Source organism: Hippocampus zosterae, chromosome 4 (genome assembly GCF_025434085.1).
Source record: "Hippocampus zosterae strain Florida chromosome 4, ASM2543408v3, whole genome shotgun sequence".
Classification (NCBI taxonomy): Eukaryota; Metazoa; Chordata; class Actinopteri; order Syngnathiformes; family Syngnathidae; genus Hippocampus; species Hippocampus zosterae.
The window spans coordinates 13728578-13753751 of NC_067454.1; the positions used below are offsets into that span (position 1 = coordinate 13728578).

Below are 25174 nucleotides of genomic sequence, written 5' to 3' on the forward strand. Positions count from 1 at the left end.
GGGTCCTCTTCATCTAGTCATGTTAAAATGTATATGTACATTTACAATTTTTCTGTAGACAGGCTGATCATTTTGAGGAAAAAAGAAAGATTAACGATAAACATTTGCACTCAGTTTCTGATAAGACTTTGCATCCAATTCGATGTTGATTAGTAATGAAACTGTTGACAAAAATCCCAAATCACTCTTCATATTTATGGGTGGTAATCAAGAGGACAGGGCACATTAGTACTGAAAATTGACATTTCAAATGGGTACATTTCACCACATGCATTTTGGAAAGCAGAGAGCTCAGAAATCCTTGTTTTAAAAAAAGTTGCTGACTTCACCTTTGGTGTGATTTGGAAGTCCACGTTTCTTTAAAAAAAAAAAGCAACCGTTTTCATAATATTCCTGGGGGAGGAGGGGTGGTTCATGGCATATAAAGCAGAGCTGTGGCTGGCCCATCATTTTATTGGAGGTAAAAATGTGAAGTTGGTAATGGGAACAACTTTGCTTTTAGTTTGGCGCTTCATGGGTTTGGGTTGCCTGCCCTTTGTCATGTTTGAGGGTAAATGTTGTAGGTGCAAAGGAATCCCACTGACATGCGACCTCTCTTCATGGAGCAGATGCGACGAGTCTTCCTCTGCGCCATCCATAGCATGCCATTCTGGGGATTCTGGCTCGATTATGGCCTTCTGGCTTGACGGTGTGGATTTCTTCGAGTAATGAGGGCTCGACTGGGACTCGCCACAGTGCTCTCCACTCATGGCTAACGTGTCTCCATGAATTGTCTCTGCATGCGTGGAGGGAGGATTGTCTGTTGTGTCCTTACGCGGTTTTGGTTTCTTGTCTTTCTTTTGAGGAAGTAGAATGCAACTAACTGGAGCAACTCTGTCCCAGCCCCGCACCTGTCGTAAAACAAAAAAAAAAACGTTTTGATATGACCGTCATCAAAACTATGTGCTCTGTAGCAATCACTTAATCTTAGAAATGCACTTACAGCCTCTTCCCAACCACAGTAGCAATGATATTCGTGTGGCTCAGTTTCTTTTAAAAAGGCCTCCTCACTCATCTCAAGCAGGACATCGACATGAATCCTTTGTGCTTTGTACAGTTGCTCCTCAACAGCATCTTCCTGATCAGGATTTTCTTCATCTGATCCGTCCATTGCTGTGGGATTCTTTTTTGTGAGATAAAAAAAAATACAATGGTCATTTATCTCATAAATAAATCTGATTTTCAACAAAACGTCAAATGTCAACATGACAGACAAACATGAATGGAAAATAGCTAAATTGTAACTTGAAATAATGAAATGTTGGCATCTGTCAATCAAATGCCCATCTGTGATCTTGCTTTTCTCTTACCCAGCAGTTATATTAAACAAATAAAAATCGGGTAATAACTGTCATTATTTCATGCCATCTTTAAATTCTGACTTCATCTGGCATCATCAAAAATATTTCTATATTGCTAATAAATAATTGCCCATAGCACATTATGATCGTTTCCGTTTAAGTAGTCATTATGGATTATGTGAGGGTCATTCTGGAATTGTAGAACACTTTCTATAGCCCCATAAAGCTTTAAATAAGCCATGTACAAATACAGATACGTTAGTATCAATTGTAGCTGTGTGGTGATATAGTATCTAGATTGAGTAAACATGATTTTTAAACATTTTTTTAAAAACACCAAATTATGCTTTGTTTGGTATTTGTTATGTCTTCTATGTAAATGTTTGATCCACATCGTAATTAGTAGTAATTGTGCCCTTTAAGTCTTTACTGTTGTAAGACATGTTTACCCTTGTTTTTTAAATTATATATGCAAGTTTGTTCTGGACCAGTTAGCATGGCAGCTAGCTCTGTTTCTGTTCTTCTATTAGAATAACACTAAAATTTAGTTCGTATTTAAGTTATTGTATCTATTCAGCAATAATTTTAAAATGCGTTTTACAGGTGCTGTCTGTGGTATTTAAAACGATTAGAACTAGCTTATAAAAAAGTGTGCCGTTGATGGTTAAGCTGAATGGATCAAATTAGATGGGTTTATTACCTGTTTTTCTTCAAAACAGGACAATATATAGATTTTTTTTTCAAATATGTTGGCGCCTGAATTGTCCTCCAATTCTGAAATGACCCGTGAAGGAAACTTTCATGTAGATTTGTCATTTTTCCAGTTGTAGCTACTGAGGTTCAAAGTATTCAATTAATTAAAATTTATGTGAACCTAATGATTACAACAAAACACAGGACGTTTTTAATTTGCAGCTCACGTGAACATTATCAGATGATAAGCACGCCCGAGTCTGTGCAGTTACCATTCATAGAGACATACACCTTGAACATTATATTTAAAAAAAAACAGTCGCAGTCGTAATTTAGGATATCCACTACATGTTGTGAATAAGCAGTTAACGCAGCGGACGTATACATACAGGCAATCGTTCGTGGGTGACAACAGCCGTGATGACGTTTCCGTGCTTTTAAACGTTACGTAAAATCCGCAAGACGTCAGGGCAAAAAATGCGCGGGTGTATGTCGAGCTCGAGTCGCCAAATATGGCGTGACCGGAAGACAAAGCCGCATGACACAACTTGTGAATGGCTTTAAACATGTGCAAAGAAGCTGTTTGTTTGTTAAATCAGTCCCAAACATTTGGAAGTGTTTCCCAACGCGAGGGAGATTTATTTAGGCCGTAAGTGTTTTAGATAGAATGTCTCTGGAAGGACTATAAGTCACACTATTATCGTGTCGTTTGAATGTGCATTCCTCTCGTTCACAAGCAGGTAAGTGCATACGTTTATATTTCCTTATCAGGAATAAGTATCTAATGCTTTGTATAATTAATGATGAAGCATATTTTTTGTTCATCCAAATGAACGTGAATGTTAAGATAATAAGGTTGCATTAATTTTTTTTTTACTACTTTCAGTGACTTGTCTCACTCCCAACAATCGATATCTCTCCTGCATTTTGGATTCGCAGCACAATTTCTCAACTTTTGAACACAATTTCTGAAGAAATTGCAATGTCATTATTCCGATTTTAATTGCAGTACTTACACCACGAGATTAATTTCAATTTCATCCTTGTAGTTTGGACAAGTGTAACTCAGTGTTCTCTAACCTTTATTGAGTCAAGACACAAGTTTTTGACATTAGAATACTCTCATGGCAAATGACACAACCAAACTAAAAATATCACAAAAAGTATGACTACTAATAATAATGATGATGATCTTGTCTTCGTTTTACTCACAAATTGATTTACTTTGTGTAAAATCTGAGCGTGTTTAGATTGCGTACCAAGCTTATTGCCTTTAAAGTGCCACAGGTGGATTACGCAGGATAATTGCACCATATACAATTCAAATCGAAGAATTGTTCAACCAGTACCATACATAATTTGTGTAGATACGGATTGTCCAAAATTTTGTGGCTTCAACACATTCCAAAATTACTGAGACAGGTGGCAAGCAAGATTGAGAACGGTGAGGAATGCTCATGAAACACCTGTTTGGAACATTCCACTGGTGAACAAACTATTTGAGAACGTAGGGGCCATGATTGTTTGTAAAAGGAGCTTATTATTAAAAGGAGCTGTATTTTTTTTTTAAGTGGCCAAAATATCGTCAGTCTTTGTTCATGAATAATGTTTCCTTTTTGTTTGAATTATAATTTCTCCCCAATTCTCAAACACAGGAGTGATCACAGCTGATGAGAAAGTTTCAAGCCAGGCAGAAGCTGATTGGTCTATGATTGCAAAGCGGTTGCACAGAAGCGGCTAAATTTGAGAAAGGTGGAGTGCGAGTAAAGTTTGGAAGCAGAAGAGGTAAGCGGACACTTTAGACAGCAGGCAGAGGTGAGCTATAAAAATGACAAAGAATGGAATGTCAGTTGTTTCAGAATGATTGTGTGAGAACAAGGAGCTTAGGTGTGAGCTCAACACTTAGAAAAGCGGATTACAGCTTCTCGATAGATAACGCGATCAAGGGCAAGTGTTATACATGAACTCCACATTTATCCCATTTAAAGCAATATTCTAACTGAGCAATGTTAAGCCTTCGCACTTTCAAAGAAACTGACCTTGCTCCAAATGGTTTTTATTTACCCTTTTTCTTCTGAGGCTTTTAATCTTCCTTCCGGGCGAGCACCTTGGCCGTCTGTTGAATGTTTCATGTTGTGGAACTTTTTCCACTCCTTTAACTGCTACCATAGCGACATCCCTTTTAACCCTTCAGTACACTCGACCCTTCAGATGTACCCGAAATGCTACATGTGATTTTGACAGCCTTATAAGTGTATCGGGAATGGTCACTCGACAGCGAGAACCTTTTTTCAAGTGGAATGGTATAAGGAGGTTGATCTGACTTGACGATGCTTGCATCACGATTTGATGCTTTGTCACCTTTTTGTTTAACCTACCAAGTGTGACAAGCTTCATACTGTGACTAAAAATAAGACTGTTTTTAAGGTTCATGTTCTTTGTATATGTCTGAAAGAGGTTTTGCTTTCCTTGCATCTTTTAGTTACTACTGTTATATTTCTCTGAAGGCGTAAAGCAACTGAACAAGACATGCATCACGCGACCTGATGGAAGCAAACCAGTACTGCCATTGCAGAAACATTCAGTACATTAAAAAATATATATTTTCTGTCATATCCACAGATCTTTAACTTGTATTAACTTACAAAGTGTCTGAATAACTTGGTTCTGCAACTCCTTGGGATTCGTATCGATCTCCCGTGGCTAGGTAGGTCCATACATTTGTATTAATGTGACAGAAGTTAAAATTGGTCAAATCACCTCATTTCGCCAATTCACTTCAATTCAAACTACAGTGATACCTGCTGTATCCTGTTTCTATTTGATCCATTATGCCTTTTTTATGGGAAAAAAAACAAGCTCGAATTAGCTTTATTTTTTAATTTTTATTTTATTCCTCACCCGAGACCAAAGGTCAAATTACACTTGTTTGTCATCTTGATTTCATACTATTGTGCTCTTGTAAAATAATCACCCTCTGTTGAAAATATGGTTCTGTATTTTCTGGTTTTGAAAAAAAAAAACGGCGAAAAGGATGGCTATGTCCTGCTTGCCCAGATTAGCCACTAAAGATGTACAATGTGGTAACCTTTTAAAACAAAGATTTCTCTTTCCAAAAAGAAATGCAAATACCGTGACCATTATGTTCTATTGTTGATATTGTCAACCCGTTTAAACTGTGTTTCAAACTGCCATGGATTTCCCAGCAATATTGAACTCATGGTTATTGCTGTGTCCTGCTTTCCTGGACACCACCGTGCATGAAAACATGAAACGTAAAGCTTCTCTCATTAACGTAAGAGATCAAGGAACTAAACATTAGCTCTCATTCCGCTTATAAAGATTCCTTGGCTCTCATGACAGTCCATTTTTTGTACAAGGTAAATTGGCAAACGGCCACCAAAAATCTAACTTCACATTATGCTCCACTATGGGATGAAAACAAATAATAATAAATTGCATCAACTAGTCATGCCATAGGAACAATACCAATCGAGAGGAACTTCCTGTAATTTTCTTCCAAGGGTTTTCAGGTGAAAAAGTGTAGATTGTATGTTGTGACATGAGCTTCTCACAATGAATACTCACTAGATTCTGATGAAAACGTCTTTATATTTAGAGGACATTGTGGACACCACAGTAGTTGGCTGGTTAGCACGTATGCCTCACTGCATTCATTCATTCATTCACGGCATAGTTTGTGGAAAATGGACGATGGACATCTGCAACAGATATGACATTATGGGGTTATACATATGTTAAGACATTACATGCTGTGCTATATGTTGCTTATTATAAAGATCAGATTAATGGCCTCATTGATAAATATCCTGAAAGCTTCAAAGGGAAACAAGGGGCATTGAAATGTCTTTTTTTAAATACCAACAATGACGGCGTTGTTTTGGAATAATGACACGGAACATTTTAGAATTGCTAATTTTATTCCTAACCAATTGTGAACTAAACCTCAGTCTCGGTTGATTTCAATTTTTTTTCAACGTCGCGGATAATATACATGAAAGGAAATACAATAAAGAGCAACAGTAACTTAACCTTCCGAACGCCCGCACTTGTTCACAGCCATTGTGGGTTGCATTTCCGTTGTCAAAAAGGTTTGTATTCCCGATGTCACAGTACAAAATTATCATTTATACTCATGACAAACGGTCTTTCTTTCGATTCACTTTGAGGCCACCGTGCGACGAAATGTGGCTGCTAGTCGGTGAGCCACGCTGTCGCCATGGCAACACAACGTTTGCAGACTGTGACGCGAAGAAAATGGGCGGGGGGGAGGTCCCCCTACTGCAGCTCTGGCTTGCATAAACGGCGTAATGACATTAGGTTTATATTAATTGTCTTAGGAGCAGAGTAGCACCCGCGAAAGGCTGAAAGCTTTTAATGTGCTCACGATAAAAGTACTACATATCAGGCTGCACGAGCACTATGCCATTATAATCCTAGAAGTGGGAACCATCTTGTGTCGAGGCAACGTTCAGATCCGCACGTACACTTCACAGTGAAGTCACGGCCGGTTTTGACGTCATACACACCATCACGCGAGTGGGCGGTCTTTACTCACTGGAAGTGTGCTTTGAATTTCGGAAATATCAAGGCTGAAGCGTTTTCTTATCCACCGCCTCTTTATACATTTAAACTGGCAGATCTGATGAAGCGAACGGCGCTCAGCAACACCACCGTCAATTGGTCCCGGACTCAGAAGTCCAAGTGACGCGGCCACGGCGCCAATCCGCGAGTGGGATACTGACACCTGACGGTTTGGTCTCCCCAGTCGCTGGTCTCCGCACGACCACCGTATTCGGCTCTGCAGTGCAGGGGCTGCAGCGTTGTATGGAAGCAGAGCGCGCGCGCCCTACTTTGGACATGCTGCCCCCGAAGACCTGCCTGCCCAGGAACTACAGCTGTATCGCCGGACTCTTCGGCAGCCTGGCCGCGGCGAACCCTCGTCTGGACGATGGGGACGATTTGGACATCATGAACGGCACCTGCGAGCCCGCCGAGAGCCCCGTCGTGGACGAGCGGCCGCGGGGCAGGGAGACCTTCCTCAAGCCTCCGCAGAGTCCCAGCCTGCGCCGGAGATGCAAGTCCCTTCCCACTCCCACGGAGAGGGCCAAGTTGGAAATCTCCCGCAAGAGAAGTCCAACAAGTCAGAAAAAGGTGCGCTTCGCGGACTCCCTGGGTCTGGAGCTCATCTCCGTGAAGCATTTCGACGATTCGGATGAGCCGGAGGTCCCGGAGCGCATTTTGGCAAAGTTGCCCAAATCCACGGACTTAAATCACATGGCCAGTACGAAATTCCCCCGACCCCTCACTCAGTCCGTGTTCATGGAGCTGCAGTTCACCACTCCGGGCACTCTGCCCGGTTTCGAGCAGAAAGTGCGGGAGGTGAAAGTGCTGCTGGAGAGCGTGGAGACAGACGACTTCAGCCTGTCCGGCTTCGTGCGCGTCTTGAACCTGGCCTTCGAGAAGAGCGTCTCCTTGCGCTACTCCCTCAACAATTGGATCACCTTCATGGACAGTTTGGCGTCTTATGTGCCCCACTCGAGCGACGGTGCCACCGATCGGTTCTCCTTCAAGGTGGTCATGCCCACTTACATGGAGAATGGGGGTACGCTGCAGTTCGCTATAAAATACACGGTCGACGGCGAGGACTTTTGGGATAATAACAACGGCAAAAACTACAAAGTCCGACGTCACCGGTTCAAGATGTCTCCGCCAAAGGAATGGGAGAACGGATGGATTCACTTTATATAAGCTCAGTCGGTCATACTGGGTGCGTTAATTGAGCGTACAGTCACCCCCCGGGTAGCTTTTAAAATGACTAACGTGTATAAATGGGCGTTTAGTTCTGCCGTAATTAGCGTAAGTGTCGTGTGACGGAAATGGACACTATCAAATACTGTCGGAGTGAGCATTTGAGGTGCCCGGTGAGGGGTAATTTGCCTTGATGTCAGGGCTCTGTACAGCTCGGTGCCCTTTGGGAGGGCACGTCCACATTATGTAACTTGGAAACACGTGACGGCGGGGAAAAACGTGCCGGGCCATTCCGACCTCGGGCATCATTGCTCTTTGCAGGAGGTGCCGCAACGTTAATTGCTATGGTGAGCTGTCGTTTATTATTTTATTTGCACGGGTGAAACAGTATGGCAGGCTGAACCACAATGTGATGTCGCTGCCTTGAAAGTGTAGCTTGAATTGGGGTTAATGGGGGTTGATGTAATTCACAGTATCTTCCAAAGTTAAAATCGAGTGTAGCTCATTCATCGATTACGTGATGCCGTTAAATGCCTTTTGTAACGCATTGTATGAGAAGCAGAGCAGTGGTAGTTTTCATTTTGCTCACTAATCATATATTTTCAGAGATTGCAGTTGTCGCAGGACAGCTACTTTCCCCCAAAAATCTTAATTGGTCGTTACATTGTGTGCATACAGACAATAGAATCCATCTAAAAACACCGGGAATAAATTTCCTCTCAACGCTTTCCCTTTTCAAAAATTCCAGTCTTTTAAATGTTGCTGAAGAGATTCTGTTTATTTTTATTTTATTCCAAGCTAATTTTCACCGGTGATGTTCATTGTAGTACTTTGTAAGGACGAAAGCAAGTATAAAGCATCACTGTCTACTTTGTCTACTGTCACTATTGAAGTGACATGCTCTCCAATATTGTCTGTACTGGCGTCACCATTTTTATCAGGGATAATGGAACTTTTCAGCTCACCTTCCAAATTAGCAATATGGCTCCCCTGTTTGACTCAATCTTATTAAAATATATCAGACAGACAAAATGCTGACATGCACACAACCCTGTGACTAAAAGCATTTTTATTTCAACAAAGGCTGAGTAATTGGCTATTTTCCAAGAAATTGTCCGATTGATTGCTGATCAATAATAATGGCTCGCAGCATTTTAACTCTGGATGACCCAATAAAAATTGACTTGTGACCAAAATTGTTTTGTCCCAACGAGAAGTGTGGCTCACCCTGATTTTTAAAATATTTTTTAAAATCAAATAAGCTTTGTATTCACTGTCATTAGTTGTCTTCCAAATCGAACTTGTTTTGGTGTTGCTCATATTTGATCTGTGTTTGTCTGTGAAGCTATAATAGTAGTCGATGCAAGTGAGAGCACTTCCGATTTCTCTCTGGCTGCAATATGAACATTGCTTTGTTTACATTACAGTAGTCTCAGAAGGGAGCTCTGAATTTAATGATGCAATCCGGCTGATGTGCACATTAAAAAAGTTTTCCAGTAAGCACTTAGCTTTTGAAGTACTTCCACTGTGACACACCCACTCAGTATCGGAAACCAACAAACAAAAAAAATTCACTGTTCACGACAGGGCTGCTAAAATGAGCTGAGCTGTCTTGAGTCGACATTTGCCGATATGTAGCGTACAAGCTCAGCTGCTGGTTATTTAGTTTGACCACTGTATTTGGACATTGTTTGTAACGTACTTTATTTAGTTGTCCAAATGAATTGGAAAAAACAATTACTACTGTTTATATTGGATTCAAATTGGTGATACTGCTCGCCAGCTGTTATTGGTGCATCTCTCCTCAATGAAGGGCTGTTGGTCAGCTTCAGAATTTCATTTAACTGTTTATGTAAGGCTTCTCATCAGAGCTCACTGATAGTGATAGATCTATTTAGAAATGTACTGTATCGTTAATGTCTCATTGAATGTCTTCATATTACTGTTAATGTGTGTACAACACATTACAAAAGCAGATTCAGTTTTGCCCGGTGATGTTCTAACCCAAAACACAACTTGAAAGCACACAAGCTGATCTCGAAATAATTAAAAGGAAAACGTATTCGGGAAAATGAAATTGACATTGTAATTAACCTGAGTTGGATCGTTTGCACCATTTGCAAGTGTACACCACCTTACAGTTGCCAGATTTGACGATATGAAAGAGGTGGGAACTTTGTAAGTGCTTGTTTGTGAAGAAAGTGTGATTGTCGATGGTTGGAAACGTGTCCGGTGAGGAGCGCCAAAAGCACTTTGGTCAATGGCGATGATTATGAACGACTTATGATTGTAGCTGGTTCTGGGCGAGTTCACTCGGTGCTGCGTTATTGCACTTTGAGGGAGGACATGGAAAGAGACGGGGTTTGACAGTGGGGAAATAGCTTTTCTTGTGAAAATACGTTTTGCAATATGGTCTCCTTCCTAATTCATTGCCGTGTTCTCTCCTTGAGTAAATGCCTTGACATGGTTTTGGGTCAAATATGGAACTTTGTATGCCAGTGATTAGTTTCCATTTTAATGTTCTGTCATTTACTATGTCTTAACCTGTACCGTCTCCTCTGAATGTTAATCATGTTCGCGTGCATGCACAACTAAAAAAACAAAATAAGCCTTTATTTTTCTGTTAGTTTAACCATAGGACCACTATTTTATTAAATAAATGCTTAATAAACTGTTGAAACAAATCATTTTGATAGTAGTTCAGTTTTTTTTCCCACTGTCATCTTGACTCCATCGCAACGGTATCGGCATAACTCTGCTGCGCTAATAATTAGTGATTTGTGCAATTGAGACTGCACAGCTGTGGACATTAATATGATACCATCTGGTCATTTGAGATCCTCATTTTTCAAAACCTGCTGGCCCCTTTTGGATAGCAGTATGCTGTCGCCATTGCCAACATGGCTGCAGACATGTCCTTGGGATGACTCGGGACTGATGCTAGACTATCCCTTATTTTTTTTTTTTTTTTTCTGGGGGTTGTGTGACTAAGACGAAGGAGGTGCCGATGCTCGTAAATATTGGGAGCCAATTATATTGTGCGCTCATTAGATATCCCCTGAAAAAAGGAAGAGATCATTACGGGTCAGCGTTAGCTGTTATTGAAACCTGGACTTTTTATATCCACATCGAACCCTCAGCCGGTCATCAGGCAATGCTTGCCAATAGCCCTGGTACCATCTTTTCACATGGGATAGATAGCCAAACGTTATTGTGCTTCTGCTATCAAGTCATGCTGGAAAACGTTCGAACCAAAAAGCATTTCTTTATGCGTGATGACTGTGCAAAAAGTCAAAATGAGTGATGGCTTGCCTCTGAAAAATCTCCTTAACAGGCACCCTTTCGTCAACATACCACTGCGGTTGGAAACTAATCAAAATGTTGACATAATTGTGCTTTGGAGCTTCAAAGCAAATATTTGGAAAATGTCACAAGTAGAAGTTAATCAAAAAGATACACTTTGTTTCTGTGCAAACACCGAAAACGTTTGTCAAGAAAGTCGAGTCCAACGGTGTAGTTGAAATGTAACTCTGACGGAATACACCATTATTTTTTCCAGATTTCTCTTGTAAAATTTTGACCTTTGTGAAATGGCATCCGTGGTAGCAAAGGAATAAAAATATGTGTGCTGATGTATTTTACCTGGACTGTTTCCAGGGACAAAGAAAATACCAGTGGACACATTCAGCACCGTTATTCTGGGCTAACTTGTCATCAAGACAAAAAATCTTTTTCTACCAATAGCGCATTTCTATCAACAATACATTTTCTTTTGTTGAATAACACACTTGAACAAGTTACTCAACGTACTTGTCCATTTCCGCAAATACATCAGATGTCTTTGGTGCGTAGCCAGTCAGACACCGAGACACCACTCAGTATGTTGTGTGATGTAAAAGCATATTATGGAAAGCGGTGTCGCGATGCAGCAGGGTAACAGCTGCATACATAACCACTGTTTGTTGTCGCAGGACCGTTCTCTCCGCAAGGGGTCCGCTATTTTATGCCTGCAAGCACAAAGCTGTTTTTACATCCAAACCTGCACAGCCTTTCTCCCTTCATCTTGAATATGTCCATCAATTTTAATGTCGTTCCCTTAAGTTGGCGCCCACATGCGCAGACAATTTCACTGGAAATGATTCATGAGGCATCCTGTGAATTATCTGTGCCTTGCCTCGGCGGCGGCAGCCAACCTCGTTCCTGATATGAGCACCGGACCTGAATGATTACAATGCAAATGGATCTTTTACAACCTTGGAAGAAACTCTTGTTCTTCTCTTACTTTCGTTTCTTTTTTTTTCCTCCACAGATGTTTCTTTCTTATTTTCCACCCTCATTGAGACATCACACATGTTGGGCTATTGCCAAATGCCCATAAGAGAGATTTACCAAAAATTCAAAGTGATGCATTAACCTGTCTGAATCTCGCTCCTTCGTACATCCTCACCTTTAGCCGCAAAAAATACTTAAAATTCTATATATGCATGATACGGCTCGCTTTTGACTCAATCCTTCAAGACTTCTACCTTAGTTACTGTAGTTGGGCATTGTACAGATGGGCGATGGCGTTTCTAGCACTCCACTACTTGTTAACTCAGGGCAGCACACCTGACTCTACTGGCACCATGTTAATTTCAGATCCATGCTCAAATAAGGCAATCATAGCATACTGTCCGCATTTTTAAAAAAAATTATAATTTTTTTTAAAATTAGTATTTTTTTATCATTAGCAATCTAAATTAGCCCGGTGGATCAGTCCGACTTGACTCTCTTGTCTTTAAATAAACATCTTAACTGTTTTTGGAAGATATCCTAATGCCCCAATTTGTCAGTTTATTTACTGGTACAAATTTCTTCCTGACAAAGAAATATTGTTTCCTCAAGATATGATAAAGCAGGGGTGTCCAAACTTTTTGCCAAGGGGGCCAGATTTTATGTGGTAAAATGTCGGGGGGCCGACCTTGGCTGACATTCTTTACATTGAACAACAATATTGTTCAACAAATTTTAGTGAGCCTGTAGTGAGTCTGTTTCACATTTCCATTTTTATTTTAATTTCAACAATCTTAAGAATTTCTTTTGGTTCATTTGAAACAGGTATATCACATGCAACTGCTTATTCACTTGACTTTTTCTTAAACAGAAGTCTCCCGAGTGCAAATTGATTGATTTGAAACATAAAATGTATCACCATGACTTTTCAATAGTCACAAAACCTTTGACTCGATCAACAGGGAAATGAACAAGCAATACACATATCCACAACTGCAAGGATCATATGAAATATGACATATGAGTCAATATAAACACGGAGTGATGTCTTGTTAACTCGTGAGTGATGCCCTCTAGTGTCTAAATGCTATTACTCATTTAGTGAATGCTATTACTCATTTAGCCACTAGAGGGAAGCAGTACTCTATGAAACATCACTCCCCAGTCTACGAGACCTCAGTCAATGCAACACGTGTTCCATTGCGCCCAACCTGCGGGCCAGACGGCACTGATTTTATGAAAGGGGCCGAGGGCCGGATAAAATTCGACCGCGGGCCGGATTTGGCCCGCGGGCCGGACTTTGGACATGCCTGTGATAAAGGAACTAAATTAAATGTATTCGCCTTATGAAAAGAATGACCATGACATGAAACCAGGAGCACGTTATTGTGAGGATCACTGCTCCTGTGCTCTTCAACGGGGAAGGAAATGGAAGTGAAGCTTCTGTCAAGATTGCGCGACCTCTGAACGTCCTTGTATTATTCCAAAACAATGTGCAGGAAGCCAGAAAATTTATGACTTGAGGCTATGTGTAACTTCAGACCTTGTTTTGGAAGATTTGCTCAAAGAGCCTTGATGACCCTCTCAAGAATACATGAAAATATTCATTCGTGCATTTTCGATCATCGATGTACTGAAATCAAGAGACGAATAAAACAAAAATGGATTAGCTTGAACTCGATCTGTACTTTCAATGTGCTTTGTGTAGCCCCGGAAATTAGAATCTTTGCCACCATTTTGCTTGTTTTGTATGCAGTTGATATGCTTTGCCTTCCCAAATGGGCCGTATGTCATAAAACCCCAAGGTTCCTCCTCATATAAGCACAGAGGGAGTTATTGCACTCCAAAACCTATGAATTAAACAAAAGGTGCAAGATTACGCGTTCTTTCCCACCCGTAAATTATTTATCCCCTTTCCGTGACTTTTTCACCTCATCATGGCCTCTAATGGTCTGGAATGAATCAGATGTTACTTTCGCCTGTTATTTAATCGAACCCCATTTTCTTTCTCATCCGTTGTTGCTGTTGTTTACAGCCATGCCTCACTCACTCTTTGTGCAGCCATTTTCCTTTCAGGCGAAATGGCATTCCGACACTCCAATGAAGATGTTATTGCGGAACACATTCTGAGCATTTCCACCATCACAACTCCTGAGCTCTCATACAATTGCAATCTTCCTCCACCCAGTCTTTTAATATCTTGCTGCTTTGCCTTAGATGGCAAAACAGAGACAAGGGAAGCTTCATGACTTAGAAACAGGTGGAAAAACTGTTATGCAAGAGGTCATATTGGAGTGCGTGCACATAGTGACCATGCGGTGAGAGATCATGAGTTCCCCCACTTACCGCGTCGTTCTCTGTCTCAACTTTTTAAACCCTTTGTAATGTTTTTTCTCGGCCCTGCGTTCATTTGTGGGTTCAAAGTAAGATATTTATGTAGCCCAGACTTGAATACTGTGACCTTGTAGATGTGTAGCGTGTGAAACTGGACATTTGCTTCTACATCTCCGGTAACTTAAATACGATTTTGAGAGATGTGGCGTTATGAAAGCATCTTACGCAATGTGTGTCCTCAGTTCGCACAAAGTAAACTGAAGTTTCGAGCTATTTTGGAATGAGTTTGGTTGTCTTGAAAAGTTTCCAGCGATGTCGTCTTGTCTTATGTTGGTGTTTTTCCACAAATCTTAAATCTGTCTACATGTACTTGAGTTGATGAAGCGTTTCATTGAATTTGTCATAAACAGAAAAATAAAGAGAAAGGAAATCAAATCCAGTTTGATTCGATACCACTACCATTCAGTTCTTTTTTCTTTAAAAAACATCAAAAATGATCATGCCATTTATCAAAGCATTTTGACAAGATTGTGTTATCTGGGCAGGCTGTTACAGTATGCGGTTTCCCAATTTCCTGACCGTGAGATCTCAGTTTGTTTGGCTTGTTTTTCAGTACTTCCTGTACTTAACGGTGTTCTGTTACTTTTTCTTTCCATTTATGTAAATCATCTAGGAAACAAACTCTTCTTTCCATTTCTGTGCTGTTGACAGTCATTTACTTCCGATCCCTGGTTCGATTTTTTTTTTTATTTATTTAAAGGAACAAGTGCTGCTTTTCTCTCCATTTGTGCTGGTATCCTCTTCAGCATACTTTGGCACATCAAGCGGACCCGGCATTCTCTCTGATCCCAAGATGCCCTTCAGTTGGTTGTCCTTCAGTGTGTGAACCAAATTATGGAAATGACCGTTCAACCATACTGGTTCATTGACCTGGAATGAGCGACAAAAGGACATTAAATTGCGAGGACTAGTTATGCAATAGGAGATTTTAAAACCATTTGAAAAGGCGACAGATGTATCGCTCTCGAACTGTGTGGCTTTGTCTGACAATTTGCCAGTAATCTGAGCCCGTTGGAAAGTCTTTAGCAGTGTTTCATCTCTGCCCTTTCTTGGTCACGTAGCTCTTGTAAAGTGGATGTAATGTCAGTGATGCTAATTTCGTTGGATAAATGATTGAGTACAAGGGGATTGAATACAAGCAAAGCAAGTGTAGTCACTCCAAACTTGCTTTGGCCCAGTATCATCCATATTGAAGATGGGCGTAAGAGGACTATTTCAAATTTGGAATTCTACCAAAACCTGAAATATCGGTTGTACAGCACTGTTTCCATTAGAGAAAAGACGCAGAAGCAAACAACAATGTGCACATCGGAGAATATATGACGGGACCAGAGCCAAGGGCGGTGTCCCAGAGGATAATATTGACTGAGCCGTTCTTAAGCCTTTTAAAATATTAGATGTCACAATATATTGAGCTGTTGTGATGAGTTTCTTTTTGGTGAAAGCTCTAAATGCACGGTGGATCAGCATCCGGTCACCTTGGATCCATTAAATGGTTTGAAAACAGTCAAACCTCGACGTTGAACACAATCTCATCAACCTCCAGTTTGCTCAGTATTTTGCAACGTTTTCCTATAACAATAATGGGAATGCTTTCAAATTGCCCTCAAAGCCCTTTTAAATTGACAATAAATATCTAGTGAATTTGACCCATCACAGAGAAGAGTGTTCATAACTCTGCCAAATTTGAAAAATGACAAAATTCATCATTTAAGATAAATTGAAAACAGTCTTCCATTCTCAGATGCTGTGCCCACTGTTTGCACTGAAACCACAACATGCTCAACTATCAATCAAACAGCAACTAAATTGAGTGTCCTCCTTGTGCCTACTCAAGTTTGAGCCGTGAAATTATATTGGCTAAAAGCCTTTTGTGGCTTTAATGGCTTTAAGATATCCCACTGGGTCGTTGGAGGTCTTTACATGCCACGACGAGAGGCGCTGGCCACCAGTTAACCCTCAAACTAATCGCGGTTCCTCCCGGCTAACAGACAGGTCACGAGGTTAGACGCGGCGCCCCCTCTTCGCTAGGGTGTGTGTGGGTCAACATAACAGACACTTCAGAGAAGGTCAACTGCTTATTAACTCACTCACTCCCAAAGACGTTTTTAAACGTCTTTTCAGACTTGGTCCAGAATTGGCTGGTACTGAATGAGTTAAACACAATACACAAAACAAAACAGGCTGTGGCTCACATTTCATGACAGAAATCTTGACCACATACTACCTCCTAGTTGTACAACCACAATGCTTTGTGTTCCAACGTGGTATGGCCGCTTCAATAGTCAAGTTAATCAGACATGGAATATTATAACAACAATAAGTTGCTCTGTAAATCGCGACATCCAGGGAAGATGCATTTTCAGGTTGTCACCATAGCTTGGTAATTAACAGCATGCTTGACACCTCTCCAGTCACAACTTCTGTCTCTGGTGGTTTTTCCTCGGGTGTGCTGGTTTCTTGCAAATCAATTTAGAACCACAAGATGGGGCCAGAGAGGGCAGATTTATTTTATTATTTTTTTATGGATCATTTTATTCATGTACTACTATCAGGTCATACTGACAGTCTTCACAAATGTGTGTACGGGGTGAGGGGGGGAGTGTTTTTGTTTTTTTAAAAATGCAAACTCACAAAAATGGACAGACTATTTTCCAAGAAACATTTTTCACAAGCTTTGTAGCCGTTGAAGTGTAAAAATAACAGATTTTAGTTAAAGGTAAGTGTCAAACTATTTGTATTTTTGGTGAGTGAGAGAGACGCACTTTAGAGCAGGTGCTGGTTGAGAACCTCTCCCGACTGTGATGCTAAGAAAGAAGGTTCAGTTTTTCAGTTTCTCCCCGGTCTGTCTGCTACTGTTCTCCTGTCTCATGCCGTGCCTCCATGTCGGCTCCATTTTCAGCCCCCTCCTCCTCAGCACAGACCCTCCAAGTGGCACCATTGGTACTTTTTCATAGGGAATGATGTCATTATATTCCACCCCCACCCTCCTCTCCAAATAAAACCTATTCTGCTGTTCCAAAGCAAGGCCGGGCACGTGAATGATTCAGCAAAACGTGACCGTCGACCATATTTGTCAGCTTGTTTAACGTCTGTGTCCTCCGCCAAGCGAGTGTGAAATGAGTCAGGGACGACAGCACTCATGCGGGCTGATGAGAGTTTGCATGCACGTGATTTTTCATGCAAGATTGCGGTCACCCCCCTCTTCTGCGTGATGATATCTTGACTCATTTCATCACTCTGGGGGCTGTATCTCCAGAAGGCTTGTTGCATCTGAGAGCAGACATCTCACAACAGGTCTCATAAAATAATGATGCTGCTGCAGTCTCACACACCTCTGTGTATCTGGACTCTCTCCCAAAGCACTCTCATGCCTCTCAGAGATTCTCTTATCGACAGTGGCTGGTCACATGGAGTGTGTGTGTGACTGGCTGTGCTGTGGTCTTTTTTTTTTTTTCCTGGAAAGCCCCGACCTTCACTGACCCATAAGTACTGTTTATTTTCTTCTACTTACTTATTGATCAATATCTCCACAGTTGTTGCTGTACACAGGTGCAAGAGAAGCCATCTCTATTTTGATGAGCAGGAACTTGATACGTGTGTGCACCAGGACTGCATTGGGTGAAAGAAAGTGCTACCTCATTGGGTTAGATGTAGCATGACGTGACACCTGACTCCCCGACTCCAACATGTTTACAACTGACTCTGCTGCCCCCCTGCGACTGAAAATACTACAACAATCTTTTTGATTTTACTGCTTCCTGTCTCTCAGAAGAACATCAATAATTGCTCTGTGGGCCAATCCATCACACATCTTATGAAGACAATTCACAATCGGTCTACAATGGACCCCTGCTATTTTCATTGGAACGGCGGTATAGTGGTTAGCATGTCTGGCTCATAAAAAAATGAAAATCTGTACAAGTGCTTGTCAAAAAAAACGGAATATCATGAAAATGTATTTGTTGATTTGTTGATTGATTGATTTGTTGATTTATTTCAGTAATACTATTCAAAAAGTGGTGGTCCAGTGGTTAGCGTGTCTACCTCACAGTGCAGAGGTACCGGGTTCGATTCCAACTCCACCCTTCCTGTCTGGAGTTTGCATGTTCTCTCCGTGTCTGCGTGGAGTTTTCTTCGGGTACTCCGATTTACTTTCACATTCCAAAAACATGCACGGCAGGCTGATTGAACACTCAATTGTCAATAGGTGTGAGTGTGAGCGCAGCTGGTTGTTCGTCTCTGTGTGCCCTGCGATTGGTTGGCAACCGATTCAGGGTGTCCCCCACCTACTGCCCGAAGACAGCTGGGAGCTGGGAAAGGCTCCAATATGCCTCAAAACCCTTGTGAGGACAAAGTGGTTCAGAAAACGGATGGATGGATATTCAAAAAATGAAACTTGTGTACTGCATGTGTTCATTTCACACAGAATGATGCAATTCAAGGAATTCATTTTAATTTAGATGGTTATATCTGGAAACTAATAAAAAAATTACAATAATGCTTAAGACTACACAAAGAAAGGAGTTTTCAAAATGTTGGCCACAAAGAGAACATGCCAACTCCACACAAGAAGGCCAGAGCCAGAATCAAACCCGAAGACTGCACTGTGAGGCCGACGTGCCTCTTCAATTCTATTTTACATTGCACACGATTAAGCCTAGATTTAACATTCATCTGACATTGGCCATGGCAATTTATGCACCGCCACACAACAAATGTCACGTTTTAGTGCCTTTTTAAATGATGTTGCAACTTGTTAATTCCTGAGGCATTGCCACATCTGAAAGCATATGTTCTTGTTGTTGTTGGGTTTTTTTTCTGACAAGCATCTAAATTCCCATCTGCCCCGAAGCTCCACAGGTTAGCAGATCAAGCAGAACAAAAGCCCAAATATGTGCACGCTGCCAGAAAGGCCTGGCCATTTGGGCCCCTGCCTCTTGGGTCCCGTCATCAGGGATGGCATCGGTGCCTCCATCTGTCAGACTTCTCCTTTAACACTAACTGCCCATCTGGTCTCTAGTTCAGCCAAGTAAGCCTGAGGATGTGTCGTGGTAACTGTCGTCAACACTGTCACTTCAGACAGAAACCTCAACTCGTTTCTTTCGCTATCGAATGCGAGCGACGGTTTGATCCATCAATCAATGGGAGAAATAATTGTATTCCCAACGTAGGTGTTGCAGAGTCCTGCCAATCTCTGAACTCTTCAGTATAGATCAGTTGTAAGTAACTAGTTACTTACACACATATTTATTTCAAAGGTTTCCTATAAGTGGAGTGAACATTTTGAAACTGCTTGTTTACTGTAGCTTACAATGATAAGAATAAAGCCTCTGCCCATAGTTTTTGATGAACACTTGGGACTACTACGTGACTTTATTTTCGACCCTAACCCCAGTCATTATGGTGGTATTTGGGAGAGCAAAGTATTTTTTTTAAGTGGCACTTGCTTGGTTTAAAAAAACAACACTGCTGTAGATACAATGTAAACCGCTGAAGACATTGTGATGTCATTCATAATCCCGTCCACTTGATGGCAGCAGAGTGGCAAGAATGTGCTGCTGCTCAAGGGCTGAAGTGAAAGCAACTTCATCGGGTCTCTAAATTGCTGTAAAAAAATCCCCTCGTTATACTCTCTACGCCTTTCCCACTTGCTTTTGGGGAGGGATTGTGTGCACGGTTGCCTGTTAATGAGGGCCTTCTGTATGCGTTGAACTAAGGCCAGCTTTGCTCCCGACCTTACGAATGTGCGGGCATCATGCTGAAGAGACGCCACTGAAATGGTACTTTAATCAATTCACACAGAATCCACAACAGTCATGAAAACAAGACCTCTCTTTTCCGTTAGCAAATGTTGGGACGTCACAGTCTCCATTTGTCTTCTCAAGAGTACGTTTTGCACCTTTTACACAAACATGGCTTCCTGTATCGGTTATGACTGTGAAAGTGTAAAAGGGTCTGCAGATGATTCTGCGATATATTCCGCCAAGTTTCCCCAGCGGACAGTGCTTGTTATGATAAACACACGGTCTGTCTAGTAGCGGTAGACGCCCCATAACGCCACCAAAGAGGCTCCACACGTCACCCCTCAACTCCCCTCTCCTCCCCCACTTTTTCTTTTTACTCCCAAGGCTATGTTGAATGTAAGGGAAATGAAAACAATAGCCCTGTCAGCCTCGAGTCGAGCAACAGCTCTGCCAACCTGACAGTAAGTCAGAGAGACAGACTTGAGACCTAGACCGCATGAGTCCAGATACAGTCCAGACTGCAGTTTTTTAACAGCGGGTGAACAGGAGGAGATTGATTGATCGCCCGTGACGCTTTTGTCTCTCGAGCCAGCCTAGAACATAGAAATGAAGCCTTATGTGGAAAACAGCCCCCAAATGTGCTGATGATTAGCGCGAGCCTCCGTTTGATGTGAGAAAACGTTTCACAGGGAAGAACTTCACAAATCTTCGAACCTACTCGACATGATTATGTTTTCGTTTGATTTAGAGTTGACCACATCCATTTTTTTTTTGTGATGCCCTTTTGTCAGAGAATATCTGATGGAAACAAAACAAATCTTGTGACCCGTGACATTGAACTTGTGATGAACAGGAGCATGCTCCCGTTTCAATAGTCCAGACCAGTATACATGTTTTCATTTCACCTAAGTTACTTTTTAAAAAGAAATACAGCGTTGTAGCCATAATCACAAAAAGTGACCATTTTCAGACTCGTATGATGTTTGTATAACTAAATAACATGTGATGAATACACAAAGTGGCGGCCCGGTGGTCCAATAGTTAGCGTGATGACCTCACAGTGCAGAGGTACCGGGCTCAATTCCAGCTCCGGCCTCCCTGTGTGGAGCTTGCATTTTCTCCCAGGGCCTGCGTGGGTTTTCTCTGGGTACTCCGGTTTCCTCCCACATTCCAAAAACATGCACGGCAGGCTGATTGAACACTCCAAATTGTCCCTAGGTGTGAGTGTGAGCGCAGAAGGTTGTTCGTCTCTGTGTGCTTTGCGGTTGGCTGGCAACCAGTTCAGGGTGTCCCCCACCAACTGCCCCAAAGACAGCTGGGATAGGCTCCAACTTCTCCCGCAACCCTCGTGAGGATAAGCAGATCGGAAAATGCATGAATGAATGAATACAATAAAGTGTTTTTCTGAGCTACATATCTGATTAAAATTCAATATGTGGTATTCTTCTCTCAGAATAATTAAAAAGAAATGATATGAAATATGCAATGGCATCCTGGAAGTTGACGATATCTTGTTCCTGACTTGTCTTGACAATGAATCCGTTTCATGTCTGTCGAGGATAAGACTGAGTTAAAAGAGATGAGTGTGAATATCCACCCTATTTTCCCACAAAGTGCTCCTGAGCGAGATTGAGCTCGACAGCTACATTACCAAATCCATTATTCGTGACAAATACTAAATGCTGTGACAAATTAAAACCCCCTCATCATCATTCATTCAGTGTCACATTTTTAATGCTGAGCTCATCCCAATATGCACATTTTTGTCCTTGAAGAATCTGCTCTCACTCTCCAAAGATGTCTCCTTGATACTGTTTTCCCTGAAAAGAACAGTCAATAATTTGAAACACGTTGCATCCGCACGTTACCTGTCGATGAAAAGCCATATCTATGTTTTTTCTTAAAAAGACAACCGCAAACAACATATCCACTCAAATCTAAAAGGTAGATTTTTTTTTTTCTGACAATGTGTAGATGTGTGAACTCAGCAGCCGGTATCCACTATATTTATCAGTCACACACAAAAAAGGTAGTCTCCATCATATATTGAGACAAATATGTCAATTTTCCCAGCAGCTGTAATGCATTACTATGTTGGCCTACAGTTGCTCAGTTTTCCCGTGTCTTTTGGTGAAAAACAAGAAGTGGATGGCCATCCTTGTGGTTGGAAAGAGTTTGCCCCCCCAAAAAAGTGGCCAGATGAGAGGAGTGTTTGTCAGCTCGTCCTCACCTCCTGACATGTCTGACTTTGTTCCTCCCATTAAAGGCGCTTCTCCTGAAGATAGTCATCCGAATGAATCCCAATGATCTGCTTCTGGCATCTGCCTGGAGGCAAATATGATGAGTTTTGACATGCGGTGCGACTGATTCTTAAGAGCCACTAAATGGGCCTCATCAAGCTGTTTAATTCATTTTCGAGACTTGGAATTCCAACTGAATGCATGCAATCCGATATTTATTTTCATTACAAAGAGGGTTTTGCCCCTGGAATAGGCCGGACTGTGGAAGGACTCTGCGGTTTGGTTGGTCTTCCTCCATCGTCATTTACAGATTACACATTTTTGCTCTGTGTGAAGACTCTGCAACTCACAGGCAGTTATAATCACGGAGGAAATGCTTCAATTTCATAGAACTTGTTTTAACAGATGACATAGTGAGGTAGTCCCATTACACTTAATTAACCAACACTCCTTTTGTTCATGGAAGCCGAAACCACCGAAATGTCAGGAGCAATAGTACGATGCTGCCTGTCATTTGCCATGCTAAAGTTCTCTTAAAGGCTGCCGAATGATTCTGGATGACTGAGACACATACACATTCACCGTAGTCACTGCGGAGGCCAAACCACAGGCACTCATGTCAAAGGAGTCTGTGAACAGACCTTTATTCTCCCACTGAGTTGTTCTGAGTAAGCGTGTGCCTCATTTGAACTCTCGCAAATGTTGCTTTCTTTAACTTACCCATTCGGTTGAATTCCTATGACCAAATTTGTCCCAAAGCTGCTCATTGTCACATCTCTACATTCACAAGCTCACTGTTTTTGTTTGGTTGTTTTTGTTGTCTTTTCTCAGGTCCTTGAGTTTGTCACAAACATTCAATTTGGCTTGTTGCCTTCTGAAGCATTTGGTTGGACCCTGGTACTTCCCCTGCAATCTAGAAGGCCCTGGTAATGCAGTCCTGTCCAGACATTTACACAGAGATCCTTTTGCTTCCTTAAATATGAATCCCCAGCATCCATGTTTGCTTGTATTTATGTATTTGTGCGTTTGTGGGGGAGGTCCGTTTTGTCTCCTATTTTGTCTCACTGCTCTCATACAGAAGTCTCTGTTCAAGTCGATGCGTGTTGGAAGATTGGGAGTTGGCTGAGTTAAAAAAAATAGTGTTCACCCCATCATGTGTAGGCTGCGTTGAAGAGGAGGAGAAAATATGATTAGAACATGGAGAGATGGGAGAAGGGAAAAGAAGGGAATAGGAGATGTAGGGCCCCTTTCATGGTCATGGATAAAGGAGAAGATGTTGATGAATGGCTGGCAAGAATCTTGGAGGAATCTGGACACACACACACACACACAAAGTGAACTAGGACACTGGCAACGTTGGACTGTTGGAGTAAGCCTTTTGTTTTAATGTCAGTAACCGACAGCAAGACCTTGCAACCACCTGTTTGTTGATTGTCACATTTGCGTTTTTGCGAATATGGACCAAACATGCATAAGAATAATTATCTCGCCTAAAACAACAACAAAAAAGACTAAATTGCTTTTACTGGTCAGAAATGAGTCATCGAAACCACAGGGCTGTCATATTAGCAGTCCAACAATGGAAGATTGGATAGTAGCCGGTCGACTGTGTGGCCTGAGCACAACCAAGATATTTGTTAAGAGAAAAAACACTACATGAGCGCAGCCCAGGGTCTTTGACTGTGGCTTATCATGGACACTACTCTTACATAAACTGGAAGGTGGTAACAGTTGGGCAAAGAGGAAGAAGGGCTGGAGAGAAGGAAGCGATGGGGTTGTGCCAAAAAGAGTTTAAAAGACTGGAAAAAGAGAAGAGGTTGCCCCTGCAGGTTTGTGTGGCTGGCTTTGTGCTCCCGTTATGCTCAGCGGCAGCGGCTGGCTAAATAAACAATCCTAATTGGCTGTGGAGCCCCACTAGTCTGGAGTTTCACTCGCTTTCATCCTCGGGAAGCTGCTGGGAAGCTGCGGGTGAGCTGAGGTGAAGCATCATGATAAACATGCGCTTAAGCGCACACGTATTCAGTCGCCCGCGTGCATATGTGTTCTTGTGTGAAGTTCATATTGGACAGAAGCATACTCTCTTGCTGTCGTCACATAAACGTGATGTACTGTGTTTGTGACCTGCTACTGGCTTCTTAAAATGCAGTTTGACACAAAACGGCTCATATGGTCTCCCGTTCCATGCTTCTGGGAAGGAACATGTAGAGTAAGTACAACGTACATATTTAAAGGGGAAGTCATCCATCCCTCCATCCATTTTCGGATCCGCTTATCCATTACAAGAGTCGCGGGGCGTACTGGAGCCTATCCCAGCTATCTTCAGAAAGTAGGCAGGGTACACCCTCAACTGGTTGCCAGCCAATCGCAGGGTACACATTGACGAACAACCTTTTGCGCTCAACTGCATACCTCGGGACTATTTAGAATGTTCCATTAACCTGCCGTCCCGTGTTTTGGGAATGGGGGAGGAAATCGGAGCACCCGGAGAAAGCCCACGCAGGCACGGAGAGAACATGCAAACCCCACACAGGAAGGTCCACCGCAATCGAACCCTAAACCTCGGCACTGTGAGGCCAATGTGCCAACCAGTCACACCATTTTCCTGGCATGTTTGCCCTATTGGTGATCAGTATCCCGCTATTTTCTTTCTGCCATGTAAAGCTGTTGATGAGAGCACAAGCATGAATCCAGAAAGATGAACATCCACCCATCCATT

The 25174-nt window shown here is 41.9% G+C and overlaps 3 protein-coding genes across 5 annotated transcripts in view; 1 reads left to right on the forward strand and 2 right to left on the reverse strand.

Annotated features, from left to right (window-relative positions):
- Nucleotides 1-25174, reverse strand: part of emc8 (ER membrane protein complex subunit 8) — a 681399-nt gene that overhangs the window by 455544 nt on the left and 200681 nt on the right. The window lies entirely within an intron of this gene.
- LOC127599533 (uncharacterized) lies at nt 412-4834 on the reverse strand. Of its 2 annotated transcripts, none has more exons than XM_052063545.1 (3): nt 4679-4834; nt 983-1162; nt 412-890 (listed from the first exon to the last, which is right to left on the reverse strand). In XM_052063545.1, exons 1-3 carry the CDS (start codon nt 4748-4750, stop codon nt 447-449), a joined length of 696 nt encoding a protein of 231 aa, XP_051919505.1. In that variant the 5' UTR covers nt 4751-4834; the 3' UTR covers nt 412-446. The 2 variants fall into 2 exon arrangements, with proteins under 2 accessions (XP_051919505.1, XP_051919506.1); XM_052063546.1 differs by lacking the exon at nt 4679-4834 and adding an exon at nt 2306-2401.
- On the forward strand, nt 2554-10489 carry LOC127599529 (protein phosphatase 1 regulatory subunit 3E). Its single transcript, XM_052063533.1, has 3 exons — nt 2554-2773; nt 3689-3818; nt 6695-10489. The coding sequence occupies exon 3, from the start codon at nt 6882-6884 to the stop codon at nt 7803-7805; it is 924 nt and encodes a 307-aa protein (XP_051919493.1). The 5' UTR covers nt 2554-2773; nt 3689-3818; nt 6695-6881; the 3' UTR covers nt 7806-10489.

Coding starts and splice junctions, on each gene's coding strand:
- LOC127599533 (XM_052063545.1), bottom strand. CDS start 4,750: ATGGACCTACCTAGCCACGGGAGATCGATACGAATCCCAAGGAGTTGC. Junction 1,163..4,678: donor CCAAGTTATTCAGACACTTT/GTAAGTTAATAC, acceptor CTCACAAAAAAG/AATCCCACAGCAATGGACGG. Junction 891..982: donor ACTGTGGTTGGGAAGAGGCT/GTAAGTGCATTT, acceptor GTTTTACGACAG/GTGCGGGGCTGGGACAGAGT.
- LOC127599529 (XM_052063533.1), top strand. CDS start 6,882: ATGGAAGCAGAGCGCGCGCGCCCTACTTTGGACATGCTGCCCCCGAAG.